General features: G+C 42.0%; 1 protein-coding gene across 5 annotated transcripts in view; it reads right to left on the bottom strand.

The window, feature by feature from the left end:
- Window positions 1–16984, bottom strand: part of ATP2B2 (ATPase plasma membrane Ca2+ transporting 2) — a 387814-nt gene that overhangs the window by 159595 nt on the left and 211235 nt on the right. For all 5 annotated transcript variants that reach the window (XM_048316144.1, XM_048316145.1, XM_048316142.1 and 2 more), the window contains exon 4: window positions 3805–4288. In XM_048316144.1, coding sequence (XP_048172101.1) covers window positions 3805–4003 — 199 coding nt within the window. In that variant the 5' untranslated portion in view covers window positions 4004–4288. The remainder of the gene's footprint in view (window positions 1–3804; window positions 4289–16984) is intronic.

Genomic DNA, 16984 nt, shown 5'->3' with positions numbered 1-16984 from the left:
AAAAGCCAGCCTCTACAGTAGAAATTTTATCAGTTAACTGTTAATTGATATTGTGCCTTTCCATAAAACCTTCTCATAGTATCCTCAGACCTACAGCCAGAAAAAAAAAAACAAAACAAAGCTGAAATGTTCTCCCCCAGTGCACTCCACCAGCCCATTCCTAGAACCTTAATCAGCTCTGTATCCACTAAATACCAACAGAAAAACTTCTTCTGTAGTGCTGTAACATCATCACCAACGTGTGACACCTTCTGGAGCTCCTGGCTTGGGGTGTGGTTGCACAGATACCACCACGGAAAGGTACTTCCTTCATATAAAAATTTAAAAAGCATCACAGTACTGTGCTGGGGCACTGCCCAGGCTCTCCAGGGAATGGGCACAGAGCTCCCAAGGCTGCCAGAGCTCCAGGAACCTTTGGACAATGCTCTCAGGGATGGACAGGGTGGGATTGTTGAGGTGTCTGTGCAGGGCCAGGGGCCGGACTCCCTGTGGGTCCCTTCCAGCTCAGGGTATTCCATGATTCTATAGGCAGTGAATTCTTCACTTTTTGCACGCACTGGAAATTACAGCATCCAAGTATTTTAAGCAAAAAATCTTGGAAGTTAATTCACTGACATACTCCGATAAGAAATAAACATTTTTATAAGGGAAAGGAGATGAAAAACCTACTGTAAATTGGAGGGTACTATATAAAATTGTGCAGAAATATAGCTAAGTGTTGGAGAGGGTGGATTCCAGTCTCGTTTGGTATTCATCTAACTAACTCATCCCATTTTACCAGCTGTCTTTTATAAGATATCACTGAAGCTCCAGTGGGCCTCGGAGACTCCAACTGCATGGAAAATTATACAACTCAGCCCAGCTCTGCCCAAGGGGGGATTCAGCATTGTTTTGCAAAGTGACAGGGCTAGATTCTGCTTATATGTGGTATTTCTAGGATAATGAAAGTGAAACTAGTCTGAATATAAATAATTTTAAGGAAAATTCAAGTCAGCACGTGTATTTTTTCATATAAATTATTTCCATAGATTTTGGGGAAGTTCTTTTGATGAGCACTTAAATGGGAGCGTTTCATTATAATATAATCACTTTAAGGCAGGAAATCCCTCAGGCATAACTGAGAGCTGGGATCCCCACTGCATCTATGGCTAAAGGAGCAATCAAAGAAAACTTAAAGGAGAGACTGAAGTCTTGTAACACATAATATTATTATTAATTCATTCAGCATGCCAATATTATTTTACTCAACATTCAGCAGACTCTCCCAGCTCCACACTGAATTGAGACAGGAGGTCACTGGGAAATGAACCTCACAACGGTGCCAATGACATCTGAGTTACACATAGGACATCTTAACTTGAGAAGTTCAAGGCCTTTAAAACTCTTTCAAAAGGCACTTCTAAGTGTGATTGATCCTACCAATCCATAGGCAGGACATCAAATATTAACATGGGAAATGAATTGAGTCAACTCTGAGCTCATGACTACTTCTCACTTTCTAAATAAACCAGTAAGTTCAGCTTAGACCACATTTTACTGAATTAGCATGTCCCTGCTGCCAGGAAACGTTTTTTTCCTCTGTTCCAGTAACAGTTTCAGCCATTATCCCACAAAATTACAAGGACTTCATGAAGATAAATTCTGGAAGAGCTTACAAGGCAGGGAAGAACCAAGTTGTCCGGTCAGGTCCTTTTCACTGTTTCACAGTCACTCAGGACTCCTGCTCAGATGTTTGGTTTCTTGAAAGAAGTGCCCTGCAGTAATTTTTACTCCATATTTCCCATAAAACCATGTAAGATGTGCAACACACCACGGCATGAAAAGCAAAGGAAGTTTGGTGAACTGTGCGTCACCAAAAACGATGCCTGGTTGGAAACGCGATTTTCAGGCGTTGTAGCAAATTGTGGGTTTCCATAAAGGTATTTAATGAGGAATCCACAGTTTGCTGCAGATATCAAAAGATAAAACTAAGTATGTCAATAATTAAATTGCAAATCATGTCTACTTGATGTTAGAATTCCATTTCCACGTATGAAATGATCATGTTTCTTTCCTCTAAGAATAGTCATATCTTCAAGAATATCCTCTTCACTGAGCTTGGAGCCAAGAAAAACAATGGCTTGGGACTTAGAACTAAATATAAGCTTATATTTGCCATAAACTTTTAAAGTTTCTCTGTTATGGATACTTTCTCTCGAGTGAAAATTTCCAAGTTTGACAAGACATATTTCAGAGAATTTTTCCAAGCAAAACAATTAAAAGTAAGATGCAAACTTCATGCGACTGGGAATTCCTATTATGTGATCTACTTGAAAATTAAAACCCAGCAGAGTCTTCACGATTCCAAGGCTATGCTGATTGCCATTTGAAGCTGGAAAGGTTTTTCCCTAATGCACAAGTGATGAAGTGCACGTAATGCTTGGAGGAAAGTTACCTTATCTGCAGTATCAGATATAGATTACTGCTGGAGTCAGCGTGCCACGCTGCTGGATCCATACACTCTGTTCCGAGATGAGGAATTGAGTTTCCCTGATGTCATAAATTGAACACATAATGCAATTAACATCTCCCTTGAAGTTCACATTGACCAGGTAACCACTAGAATGAGTTGGCAAAACTTGACTGGAGTCACCGCCGTGAGCTCGGCTCAGACAGACACTTCAGCTCTGACTTTCTGCAAACATGGAATTCTTGAAGCTGAGACACTGATAGCTGCTCCCTTGGGACCCCTCAGCTGGGGTAATTTACAGTATCACGCTACAATTGACATGTTTATGATCACACCAATAATTCCAGACTTTGAGGCATTTAAACAGAGGAGGTAACTAAACTATTAATTTTAGAAAGAAGAGGATGGAACAAAGCCAAGACTTCTATCTTCTTGAAAAAGAAAAGAACTTAAAATGAACATCTTGGCTACTTTACAAGACTGCAGAAATATTATAGACTGAAAGACTGTGTAATTTCCAAAAGTGTTAATACTGCTTAGAGATGAAAATACAGTGACAAAAATAGAATTCTTAGAATGAAAGAGAATTTTACTTGCACTTAAAGAGAAAGAATTAGTGATCAAGAAAACTGTGTGAGGAGAGGGAAACATTCCACCATTGTCAATGCTTTATTGATTAAGGGAGATATTTGGTATAGGCACTGGAAACCAGACTAATAAATGATTATCAGGTAGAAGACTCTAAAAACACTTAGAAAAATAGATCCTGGAAAGTCATGATTGGTATTATTAAACATAAGAAAGTAAGGAGTTTAGTTCTACACACAACAGAAGTCCAACTAATAAAAAACACTGATACAATCACAAACTGATGATTTAAGCAAAATTATCTATGGTAATATACTAAGTGAAGATTAACTTATCTACAAATATAAAAAATATATCGATCTACACAGTAACGTAATGTGCATCTCAAAAGGTCATTTCATACTCTCAAGATGTCCAAAAACCTAGAAGCTGTTTTGGAGCAACTGCTTTGCACCTTCTTACCCCCAAGAGCAGAGGTTCAAGTCTCTTTGCAATGCCTAAAACATGCTGATTTTTTGTGTCATTTTAAGAAGGAAGAATTAATGCATGTAGCTGTTAGAACAAAAAGCACTCCTTTCACTCTCATGCCAGCTTTAGCTATAGTTGGGCTGCTTTACCTTCTTAGAAGACTCTTGTTCTATTATTGTTGGGAACAATGGCGGCACCATGAGAATTCTGTTCAGGTTTGAATCAAAACCTTTTTCTTTCAGTGTCCGGAGAGCATTTACACTAAGTCCCCTAACTCAAGCAAAGTGAAAAGTGCTTACCTTCTGTTGGTGATGTCTTCAGATGTCTGCAGAGCCCCTCTGTGTCCCCATATGTCTCTTTAATTTTTACTACTGCTTCTGTCCCTCGGAGTTCCATGAGGGAGCGCAGTTCCTGCAGTGTGCACCCAAACTCTCCTGCATGGTTGGCCTCATTTCTTTGGTTCTTGGAATAAAAATCGCTATTTGTCATGTCACCCATCGTGGCTGGTTATATTGCTCCACTCGTTGTAGTTGATACAATCTTAAAACTGTTTAAAAATTGAAGGAGAGGAATCTTGAATTCCAATCGGAGAAATTAAAAAGAATCCCGTGTGTGTCCGGCGAGTGACGTGGAGGATGCCTCTGGCGTGGAGGGTGTCCCTGACTGACTGGAGGTCACAGAACGGCTGCTCTCAAGGCTGCAGACCAGCTCCACTCCATTCACCATTTCCCATTATGTTGCACCCAAGCTGTAGAATCTACATGGTCATTTCTTCCTCTGGACCTTTGGGAACAAGCAGAAAGGACTCATTACAAATCGGGACAGAGAGGTTGTCAAACGGATCTTGGCATCTCAGAAGAGCCGCGCAGCTCCACGGTGGGGTGTCCTGGAGGTGCTGCAGGTCGGCAGCATCCACCCCAGGATAACACCGGCTCTGCCTTAGCTAAAGCTCTCCACAGCTCGAGCACCAATAGCAGCACTGCTCGAGTCCCAAGAGCAGCCGCTAAATGAGATGAGTCATGAGTATTAATTAGTGAGCGATTAGCCCGGCGTGCAGGATGCACCCCCAGTACGTGCTCTGCTCCATACAGCCACCCTGGGCTTCTCTGACCAAAACAAAGGCTCCCTGATAAGGCTCCAAGGTTAAAAACTGGTTAAACAGTTTTTGTAATGGGTTAAAGCAAAACTGTTTTTCAGAGCAAGGGCGATGAAACTGGGGGAAAAACTATAAAGCCACCATGACAAATGCAGAATATATTTAAATACATTACATCTTGCTGCCTTGCCTTCTGTGCAAGTGAGCACAGCCTGAACGCACCAGGATGTCTGGATGGGAAGAGGCAGAGCTGCTCCTCAGCCAGGCACCCACAAGGTCCCTTCCCCTGAGCCCAGTCACCAGCAGGCACAGACACACACAGGATGGTGCTGGGCTCTCTCTTCTTCTTCTTTTTCCCTTTTTTTATTTTCTTTTTTCCCCATGCAGCGTTCAGTGAGTCCCATTTGGACCATCTGGGAGACAGTTGATTACTTGCTAAAGCCAGCCTTTAAAACCCGTTTCCCCTTCCCATATTCTAATGAAGTTGGTTTAAATACTGCTGAAACCAGCTATTATATTTGGCACGCAGAGTTTTAACAGAGATTAAAGGTTTCTTTTTTGCCTCAAGCGGGTTAGTGCGAGTGCACTGTCTAATCTAGAGGTCTCAGAATAGTTTTCATAATAAAAAAGATCTTTCAAAGGGCACCCCAGCAGCCTAAAGATTGACCAACCTGTCACAGGCAAAGGGCACACGTTGAACTTCCTAGGCAAAGCAATCCCCAGTGGAAGCAAGTGCCCAGATAAAGCACATCAAGAGGAGCCCGATGTGTTTCAAGTCCTGGTTTTATATTTGTGCAATAATTTTAATCTCCCACCCAATTACAGTTGACACAACACGTAGCTTCGCTATTTCTACTGCTAAGGACGTTGCCATTGCTCTGCAGTGACAGGGATCAGGCCTGCATGGGCACTAATTTGGAGCTACCTTGCTCAGTTAGCAAAAGCGAACCTCTACCAGCCCTCTCCTTTACAGTTTCAAACCCAAACATTCCTTTGATTTCTGTGGAGGAAAAATTTTTAAAACAAAGGAAGTATGAGTTTCACTATGATAATGCAGACCACAATTAAAATACGAGCCAATTCCTACACATTTCTTCCACCCATCCTGTTTACTGATGTATCTTCTAGTGCTAAGAACTTCTGCCACCCTCATTTTCACACACTGCTTTTCCCATTCACGAGATGAGAATTTCAGCACAAAATGATTTTACAGGAAACAACAAAGAGAAACTAGAAGGAGCAATTCAAAAAGGCCTTTATATGCCAAGCAGGAGATGGTGAACCACGCTCAGCTCTCCACGCCTGTATCTTGGCCACTGATCAGCCTCAATCCATCCCTAGGTAATTCCATATACAGCAGGAAGAAAAGGCCTTACTCACACTATTGCTTTGGCTGTTTGTAAACAGGATGGATCAGTATTCTGAACAGAAATAGCATCAGCCTGCAGCATTATTTGGGAAAAAATTGCAGGCCAGAAATGTCACAGATGCCCAGTCAGGCAGGTTTCATCCCAGGAGGCAGTGAATCACCACGGCCTCCGCTGCCAGTGTGCTCCTCCTTCCTAGCAGCAGCATCCCAGCTCTGTCAGCAACAGCAAAATGCAGACTGAGATCTGATTGTCAAAAAGACTGAGGGAACGGTAATAATAACAACTAGCTGAAATAACAGGCTGCTCTTTACTTCCAGTGGTAAGAAAAAAAAAAAAAATTAAATCTGTTCCTAAGCGCAGTTCAGGGTTTTGAAATCTGGGCATCTCAAACAGCCATGATTTTAAGAAAAAAAGAACGCAGCAAAAACATTGCTCTGATAAAAAAATCTTTTTAAACATTGCTCCAATAAAATAAAATTGCTCTTAAACTGCTCCATGACACCACAGAGAAAAGACAATTTTGAGTATTTTCCAAAGAGAACCATCTACCAATTTCATTTGTGATGCAAAGGGTACTAAACATAGCATCAAAGCCATTTTCTCCATGATCTTTCTGTGGGATGTGTCCACCCCTCTCAATCAAAGCATCTCTTTAGGCTCCCTGTGCTATCCCTATAAATTAATGTATTTTCCCCTATTCTTAGAAATCCATTGTCATTTGTCAGCCACAGCAAGACAGTGCTGTTGCTTTTCAGCATGAGTCATTTACCTGTTTAATTTTTAATTTCACCTCCGATAAAATATTAATCAATAAACAACAAATATGAAGTTCACACTTCCTCCAGAGCTTCAAAACCAAATCACTGGGAGTCTGTGCTGCTCATGACTCACCTAATGCCGTGCCACCAGGGAAACCCCTCCTCACGTTTCTGAGAGGCAGATGGTGAAACGCAGCGGGCACAGAGCGCGACTGACATTATTCCCCGCTAATGCAGCTCCCTAATCCCATGGAACAGGATACTCAGGCTGCATTCCATCCCAGAATCTCTCCTAGGAAAAGCCCAGGCCCCTTGCCAGGCTGGCAGGACTGACACGCGACCACCTCACCCCTCCTAAGTGGTGAATATTGAATATTCCTTTACCAAAAGCTGGGGAATAGAAAAGCTGTGGCTGGCACATGGCAATATTCCCATCATGGGGCTTTGCATCTCCAAAATACATCCAGTTACCACAAGTGGGGGAAATTAGGAGTCTCATCCTCAAGAAACCCCAGTATTACACTGGGTTTGGGTGGGGTTTTTTTGTTTGCTGTCCTTTTGGGTGGAGCTGAGGGAAGGGATTATTTTACAAAACACACAACATTGATATTTTCAGGATGTACACATGTTCTAGGTGAACTACCAAGAAACCCTGATTAAAGGAGGTGATACTGGCACATTTTTCAATCAAAATTATCTAATATCCTAATGACCCAACAAATAAAGTGAACTGGATTTCAGGCTCTGGGTGCTGCTTTCACTGGTCTATCCATGGTGGGCTTCAGCAGTATAATTCATAACCAAAAGTCTCCTGGAACATAAAAGGACACCACCCCCAAATCCTGAGAGTGCAGCTTTCCACACCATCCTAGAGCAGGGTCACCTCCTCCTCCACGAGGCAGGTTTGGTCTCATCATTCCCTGTGAGAACAACTTTTAGGGAAAACCTCCCTCCTCAGACAGGTTCAGCAAAAGAGAAACAAAAACTCCAGTGAATTAATTTCAGGCACAATGTTGTCTGTTCTCCCAGACAAAAGCAGTCACTTCTAATGAAGGTTGTTTTTACCTAGTCTTCCCAATGCTTCTGAAACTAGAAAACTGAGTAAAAGATGTCCCAAAATGCAGTTTGAAAACAACAGAATGCTGTGGAGCAGAGATAAAAATCGCAGCCCACTTAGATACAACTCAGGTAACAAAAGACTTCATACCCCAGAACACCTGAGTAAAACACCATCCTTATTTTCCTCAATAAAAAGTCAGAATACCAGTCTGCACCTTGGTCTGGGATCTTGTCAAAGATGCATTTTTGTTGTACAAATGCAATATAAACTTGAGCTGGCTGCTGTTTGGTTGGATTTTTTTTTTTTTACCAGAGTGGCTGTGTCTGGGGGAAGAGCCTTCCAGTCCTGTAGAGCCCAAGTCAAATATTTTTCATCTCCTAGCTGCTTAGAGGAAATGCATGCCAATTAAAACAGAAGCAATTTGGATGAGCTAACTGCAGGCCTGCTGGGAAAACTATTCTTTGATTTCCCTAATCAGGAAAAGTCTCATCTTGGAAGCTTGTAAATATTTTCACAGTGTGTTAGAATGCAGATATCATCCCCAAGTATTCTGACATCTGATTTCATTCGGGCTTCTACTGGCAGGAAAGTTAACAGCAATGTAATGAACCAGATTTCACCAGAGCAGAATCACAAGACTTGCATTTCACAGTCCTTAAAGTCCAGGCAAATAACGGATTCGTGATTAGTCAAAAAAAATTAGGATTTATTCATAATTTGACTGTTTTCTCTGAACTGTCACCTGAGATTCTGGCAACTCCCATCTCACAACCTGCTGCTGGAGGGTTTGCAATACAGGAGAAAGGGTGATCACTCTCAGCCAGGGCAGAGAGATCAGCAAAGCCCAGGCTCTGTTCACTCCTCGTGCAGCTGGAAGGTGGCACACAGCTGGTTCTCTGGGAATTAAAACCAGGGAATTCGCAGTTCCCACCCTTCCATAGGGAGCATTACTGCCCCACTTGGGCTTTAGTTGGCTGTAGATAAAGTTCTACCTGGGCCCCACAAAGAACCCCAAAGGAGGGAGGGAAAAGCAGAGAAGTGTCACATTTTAGTGAGTACAAGGTGCATAACCAGATTCATCTGTATTCCCTGATACCGTTCCTTGATAAAGCAGGACTGGAAGTAGATTTAGGGAATTTTCCTTTGAGTCTGAGCAAAATCATCTGAGAGGGGTTATTTTGAGACTACGGTTCTGCGAACTCTGTGCTGGGAGCAGCAGAGCAACAACTGATCACAGAGAAGGAAAACTTCACGGCAAAGCTCTGCAAGGGGAGAAGAGTTGAGAAGGAAAACCATAACCTGCTCTGCAGAGGTCTCCAGATGTGTGAAATAAATCAAGTGTGGCCCAGTTGCGGCATCTTTTCATGTCAAAGCCAAAATGTCTATCCATTTGTGAACATAATCCTCACGGAGCAGAACGAGGAATGGGTTCTCTATCCAGCGGCCAACAAAGCTGATTAAACGCACCCAACAATGCCTAAACTCACACTCACTTAAAAAAACCCCACACTGACTTTGAAGCTTAATTATCCAGAATGCACAAGATGCAGAAGGAACTAAGGACGAACACCATCTGAACAAAAGCTGGTTGGCACCTTCCAAAGTGTGAAACTTTTGTTTAATACCAGGAATCCAAAAGTAGATAAAGAAAGAGAAACTGAACTTTGTAGCTAAAGTCTTGTCTGAAAGTATTCCTGACTTCATCCCTACATTTCTTGATGAATTTCAAATTGCCTTAAGTTAATCTGTCCATCTGCAGAGAAGCTGTGGCTGCCCCTGGACCCCTGGAAGTGTCCAAGGCCAGGTTGGACGGGGCTTGGAGCAACCTGGGATCGTGGAAGGAGTCCCTGCCCATGGAAGGAGCTGGAATAAAATGGTCTTTAGGGTCATTTCCAAGCGAAACCACTCTGTGATTCTGGGATAATTCATTCATGATGAGCACACACAGATGAGACATTGGATGCTTCATTCAGTCTCTGTTTTCAGACAGAGATTTATTTCCCCTGCTAATAGGATGGCATTAAGACAATTAAGTTAAAGTATTATTTTAAAAATATTACAAATTGAAAACATTTAAAAAAAAAACACCACAGGAAACTACCTCTTATGATCCCTTAACAACTGTTTCAGTCTTTCAGCATGGACCTGGGCCTCCAGTCAGCTGAGACTCCCTGTACCAGTTTTGTTATCAGGCAGGATAAATAAAAAGGATTCTCTGCCTCACGTAGGCACCGTTGAATATTTGAAGGCAACAAAAGCCTTGTCACAAGAGGAATTTTTATTAAATAAGCACAAATTATCATTAATTTCAGTTCTACAATAAGCCTACTTAGGACTTTGACCAAACAGAATCTTGCACAAATTGGCCGTTGGTTTTTTTTTCCAGGTTGTACTGGTATAATGAGGGGAACTGAAATGAGAGTTGTGAATTAAAGTACCTCCAGCCCCTGCTGCAGTGCACAGTTATTCAGTGTACAATTGATACCAAGCCTGCTTTCCCCTGCTCCTCGTGGAAATGGCTCCAGCAAAGCCAAATGAACTCCTGACAGCAACAAAACTGCTTCAAAGGAATTAATTCAGCCCCATTAAATAATGAAATGACTCCATCAGTGACTTCTGGAGGACTGCAGCAGGTCCTGCAAAGGAAACCTTCCTGCTCTGCCACCAGAGCCTCTGTATGAGCCTCAGTCTCTGCCTGCACAGATGGGATCTGCCCTGCAAAGAGATTTTTCCACTAAAGTCTGTCCCAGCCACCAGTTTTCAGAACTCTCTCTCACGCCCTGCTGGTGCTACCGTGAATTTATTTTGTTTTGCTTCCAGTGCTCAAATGAAAGGTTATTTTTCATTGGCCATTTATGCTCTCAAGGCTCCTATTCCCCACTGCAAAACAGGTTTGGGGTTTCTTTCGTTCACTGCCTTCCTACACACCACATATCCACCCACTCTTTGGGGTTGTACTGGCACTGAAGACCCATTCTACACCTCTAGAAGCTTTAGAAAATTTATGTCTTCATGTAGAATTGATTTTATACAGCACAGTTTTTGCAAGGAATGCCAACTGAAAACTGCGTTATCAATTTAATCAAAAACATAGCTGGGAAAAAAAACTAAGGACATTCAGACTTCAGACACTCAGAATTAAATAAAGCAGATGTGAAAAGAAAATAATCTAAATGAAATGCTCTAAAAGCAGTAGGTGATCAGCTAAGGAACATATCCCAGCACAGACCCAGGATCCAGCACCCATTCCTGCATCACTTCCAGAGCTGGAGGAAGCCTTTTTTATAGCAGAAACCACCCAAAAGATGCACTACAGTGATGTTACACCATAGAGGGATGTCAGAGAGCAGCTTCCCACCATCATCTCCAGGGCAAAATAATCAAAATTTCTTCCCTTGAGCTGAGTTTTCTTTCTTTTTCCCCCCAAAATTACAGTTCTGTCCAGTCATTACAGTATCGACCCAGGGGACAAGGATGAAAAATCCTATAAAAGAACAGAGTCTAAACTCACCGGGCTGTAATTCAGATATTTTCTTTACTTTGCTTCACTGAAAGCAAATTATTGAAACATAAACACTAAAAAGATGAGGCCTTCTACATCTGCCCTTCTTTTGTGTGTTTTACAGACCACCAAATTTCTTAAATCCAGAATTTGAGTTACCCTGTGACCTTTAGCTTGGTGCACACAATTGTAGGGAGTTCCAGAAGTCTGTGTGCCTAAAATACCTGATTATATCTCATTTTATCAGAAAATTCTCCAGAACATCTTAAAAGAAAGAAATTTTCCAGCTTCTTCCAACAAACAGGATTTGAGGCTTGACAGAGGCTGATTAAAGCTGACAGTCCTGCTCCACCCCAACAAAAATTGGCGGGCTTTTTTTCAGTCTCTGTTGAGAATGAACACTGAGTTTGGTTCCTAATTATTACTTTTTTTAGTCCATTACTAATCATTTCATTATAAAAATATGCAATGGCCTCTCTAATCTTCATACCTTGAGACTAACCCAAATATTTAATTCTTTGGTAGAAGTTGCCATTTCTCCTGATTGGTCACACCTATCTTGACCTCTTTCCACATTCCTTTCTCAGATTTTTTAGCAATATTTTACAGAGACTTTCAACCCTAAAAATTGAGATTAATGAAGAAACTCTTACGTATGTCTGAACTCTCTATCAGGCTTTTAATCAATAAGCTGGAATTTCATTTCATTACTCTTCTGCCACAGCCCTCTGTGCTCCCAGCTCTACCTTGGGGGCTGCATCAACCCACGACTGGTTTGAGAGTTCTGAAATGGGACTTGAAATACCCCAGTCCTGGATAGGACTCTGTCACAAGAACAATCTCAAAGACTTAAAGGAGGCCAAATTTTATTACTTTTTAAGTAAACTGGAAATAAATTGAAGACTTCTCCTTCCTTCTTAGGAGCATGAGTACAAGGAAACGTGGTAGAAGTGCACTCATTAATATGAAATATAATTTTGATGGATTGCTTTTCCTAAAAAGTCGACAGGTATCACATTTTTCATAAATAAGGATCTATGGAATAACAGAGAGAATGAAAACCTGAGGAAATCCATAACTGGGCAGCTGCAGAGAGATTCATTTTGTTGTGTCATGATCTGAACTCCAGAGGTTAAAGCACCCTTCCTATTTTAACATCCATGCAACTGTAGCGTGATCAGTGTTGACACTCATATCCTTGAGACAGAAGTTAAATTTCTACATAACAACCCAAGGGAGACCATTAAGGGAGAAGAAAAACCAAACAAATAAAAACCCTGGCCTTGTTCTGCTGTTTTCTCTGTCCTTCTGTCAGCATCCATCACAAAGATCACCCAGCCATTAGCAGGGAAAAGGACTGGCTGACTATTGTTGTCCATAAATTCAAGAAAATCAAAGCAGATTTAGCAGACCTTTAGCCAAAAGGCAGGAGACCACAGCACAGCCCCACAGAAATGGAATCAGACTGCTGTGTTTAGCCAAAAATGCCATCATTTCAGTGTTATATACCCAACATCTCTTATCTAAGGGTGGCTGCAAGACTGATTGCAGAAAAGTCCATTTTTCCAGGAGTTACTCCTGTTTTTCAGGAGTGAGTGATTGCTCAGCAGGTGAAATGCTGAGCATCAAACAGATCACGAGACACAGCTGGTCCAGGGGAAGGAGGAGGAAGGAGAAAAAAAGGAAAAAAAAATACCCCCCTAAACTAAACCAAACCTATTTCCATTCCAGTCAAAATCTCTTCTACCACCTCGGTTTCACTGCCAGAGGCATTTTATTATGTATAATATTAAGTAAAGATATAAAAACATGAATCCAATACTGAAGCTTTTAGTGCAGCACCATTGGTTGTTAATGAGATCCAGAAAATGTAGCTTCCATGAAAAGTAAGTGCAAGCAGAAGAATAAAACAGAAAGAACACAAAATATGAAAGTAAATCATCTGGTTGTTCAAAAAACCCAAACAATAAATTGTTCTTTAATGACCGAATAAAAATATTTACAAGTGGAATTGAAGAAGCACATTTTTCATTTTCACCATTCCCATAAAGGCTGAAAAAACAAACTGCAGGCTAGAATCTGCTTTTCTGAACATATTTCTACATTTTCTTTTTATTATTTATTATGAAAAGAACTTTGGCATATTTTTCTTAAAAAAAATAATTTTAAAAAAAAAATCTTACATAAGCCTGGGCAATTTTGTTCTTGGGCTGGGATGCAGTTCTCTAAAATGAGAATAGAGAGACCAAATTATAACTAACAGGGACCATCTCAAAGAGATTTTTGTTGCCACCTGCACATTTTATAGCAGGAGATCATTTTAGTTAACTAAGGGTGGGATCCCAAGCCTGTCCTGCTGCATGCCTGTACATTACAGAGCATTCCTACCCCTACCCACCTATTTATCAGAATTAAAAAGCAGCAGCTAAAAGTATAACAAATTTGAAATAAAGCTTTAATAAGTTATAAACTGCTAAAAATAAACTACCAGCAGTTTGCCACCACCAGCACACAGAGCAGAGTTCAGCTCCTCTAAAACTTGGCATCTCTTTAAATCTCTTTTGTGCCACCGAACTCTCAGACCATTACTATGCAAGCACCAGAGGTAAAGGAAAATAACATTTTAGCTTTGCTCCATCTTATGGAAAATAAGTTATGTGGTAGAAGAAAAAAGCTTTTTTCCCTTCAAAAGATAAATTTGCTTCAAGCATATTCTCTTATTTTTTGCTCCAAAAAATCCACCCAAATAATTTTTACTGTCACAGCTTTATAAAATTTCCCTTTAAAAGGTGAACCAACCCATCTTTGCTGCTAAAGAGAGATCCAAACCTGGACAGCTTTGAACTCCAGCTCCACATACAAACGTCCTCAGCCACGAGCTCGCAGGGAATATAAAGTTAGAACAATAAATTGCAATTGAAATGATGATGTGGGAAGATTTTTTTTGCAGTTTTGTGGAGAGTGGAAGAAAAAGAACTTCCACCTTGTCTGTGCCCAGCTGAAATGAAAGCCAAGAGCCCCCAGCCCTCCCCAGCTGGCTGATTTCTCTCACCTGCCATGAAACCACAGATGATCCTTATTAATCAGGGGATGAGAAAGGGAAGCACTTGGATAGGCTCGAACCTAATGGCCCCCATCCCATTTTTAATCACTAAGAAAATCAAGTATAAACATATTTTTTCCACAGTGATTTAGAACATGTGCCCTGCAAGGCAAGAGGAGCAGAGCTGCTGGAGAGGTGAGTCTGCAGCACCTGAATCCGTGTGAAGGGAGGAGAGGGAAAAATCCATCCCCGCAGGACTCGGGTGTACAATAGGAACTGTCAGCCAAGGTCACTCCTAAGAAAGAGAGCAGCCAAAAAGGAGGCTTTAAATCTCAGTGGGCATTAGCTGAAAGACACACAGTGATGTTCTGCAGAGGTTTTAAATAGGACATGCACAAAGGATTCCAAGGAGATGGCTATCAGGCAGCCCTACCCACTTTTTCGCCCAGGTTATTGTCATGCACAGAGAATCACGAAATCATTTCGGAACAGAAATGATGGACTACAATGTGACAGAAATCACAGACCGGCCCTGCATAAATACCTCACCAAAATGGCCTTGCTTGTGCCTGCCAACACCACCTGAGGGGCATGAGGAACGTTTGAGAGCCCCAAGCAGAAGGAAGGAGGAGCTGCCAGAGCCAGGGACACTTGCAGAGGGCACTGGGCAGTGGGATCGCAGCTCCTGCTCCCTGGCACCAGCACACACCACCTGCCCACGGGAAGGCACTCTGGGGACAGGCATATGTAGACAGAACTGGCACATTAATGCTAAAAACCGGCTCATTAAACCTAAACATCCATCAGGAAGAATAAAAAAAAAAGAGTTTGGGAAGAGAAATTTCCAAAGCCAAATGTTCTCTACATTCAGCTTGAGGGAAAGCATCAATTTTAGCAAAGGGAAAATAAAATAAAAAACCCATTCTTCCCTCAAAAACGTACATGAGTACAGACATTACTCTCTTTCTGCTTCACAGAAGCAACATTTGGAAAACTACTTAACCTTTCTATTTTTATCTGGGTGCATTCAAATTACCAATAATGTACAACATGCTGTAACAAAACCACTGATGTAGGGTATAATTTTCCCTCAAGCACATTATCCTAGCTGGTGGCTCAGAAAAATAAGCTGATAAAACAGCAGCAGACATCAATTGATGGATAAAAAGCGATCACAGCTATGTAGAATGTTGCTGCCCAACCTTAAAATCATACAATTAGCCAAAAAATACAACCAGTAGGACATTACATACCAACAACCATGCATTAGCTGTGGGGTCATCCCAAAAATCCTCCTACATACACATTTTTAAGCAGACCAGCAGATTATCGCCTCATAATTTAGCTATTAACACACAGATTTATTTTAAAGCCATCATCATGCCTGGTACTTTTATTAAATATCTTCTTCCCTGTCAAGTTCAATCGGGATCTCATCCTAACCATGATGAGCTTTTAATTTTCTGTGCTATTAATAGCAACTTAAAAATAAAATGTTCTCTTTTGAAGCTATAAAGCTGTAACTTTCTTTAGGAGCTGCAAGGGGGAAGAGATATTAATCTTCCTACTCTGCATCTCTTAAGCTACATTAGCTCTCTGCATATATGGGAAAAGAACCCAAGAGAACAAGGAAGAAACGGGAATTTTCTCTGAGAATCCCTTAATACAACTGCCTGTAAGGATTTCACACGGCTGCAGCACAGAAATAAAGAATTAGCAAAATTCAAGGAATAAATTCTTTAATTGCCAGGTTGGTTCTGAATCCTTCTCAGTGACTCTCGTGCCCATCATCAAGAGATAACAGATTAATGAATGACATAATTAGCTGCAGGATGCACAGACTCCTGTCCAGTAAAGCCCTTCAGCAGGTACTCAGATTTCAGCACAACTGGGGTCCTCATTAATTTCCCAGTAAATGAAGAAAGATGGGAAGCTGGAGATGAGTCTCGTGGCACTCTGTGACCATCTGACACGTGGATCAGATGCTTCCAGCTGCTCCTCTTTGGCTGCCTCCTCCCAGCAAGGGCAGGAGGGAAGGTTCAGAGCTGTTCCAGGCCCTCTCCGGGTCTGTAGGAGCACAATTAATGCAAAGGGCACGGGCTGCACGCTCCATTTCAGCATCCTGCTGCACTGCTGCTTGCACTTGCTAGGAAGGACATGAGTAAGATCAACTCCAAGGCTCCCATCGGAATCACGGAGCCCCAGCAACTGCAGAAAGGCCCAGAGAAGACTCTGGGGAGACCTCAGAGCCCCTTTCCAGGGCCTAAAGGGGCTCCACAACAGCTGAAGAGGGACTGGGGACAAGGGCTGGAGGGCCAGGACACAGGGAATGGCTTCCCAGTGCCAGAGGGCAGGGCTGGATGGGAGATTGGGAAGGAATTGTTCCCTGGGAGGGTGGGCAGGCCCTGGATCCCTGGCAGTGCCCAAGGCCAGGCTGGACACTGGGGCTTGGAGCTCCCTGGGATAGTGGAAGGTGTCCCTACCCATGGCAGGGGGCGGAATGAGATGGTCTTTAGTGTCCCTTTCCGCCCAAACCATTCTGGATTCAATGATTCCATGACCTTGGGACACGACCAAGGCATTGGGCTGCTTTGGGATGTATTTTCTGCAACTGCCTCGATGCCTGTGACCTTTCTTTTAGGATATGGGC

The sequence above is a fragment of the Corvus hawaiiensis genome, chromosome 11, assembly GCF_020740725.1.
Source record: "Corvus hawaiiensis isolate bCorHaw1 chromosome 11, bCorHaw1.pri.cur, whole genome shotgun sequence".
Taxonomy (NCBI): domain Eukaryota; kingdom Metazoa; phylum Chordata; class Aves; order Passeriformes; family Corvidae; genus Corvus; species Corvus hawaiiensis.
This window is presented reverse-complemented; position numbering and strand designations above follow the sequence as displayed.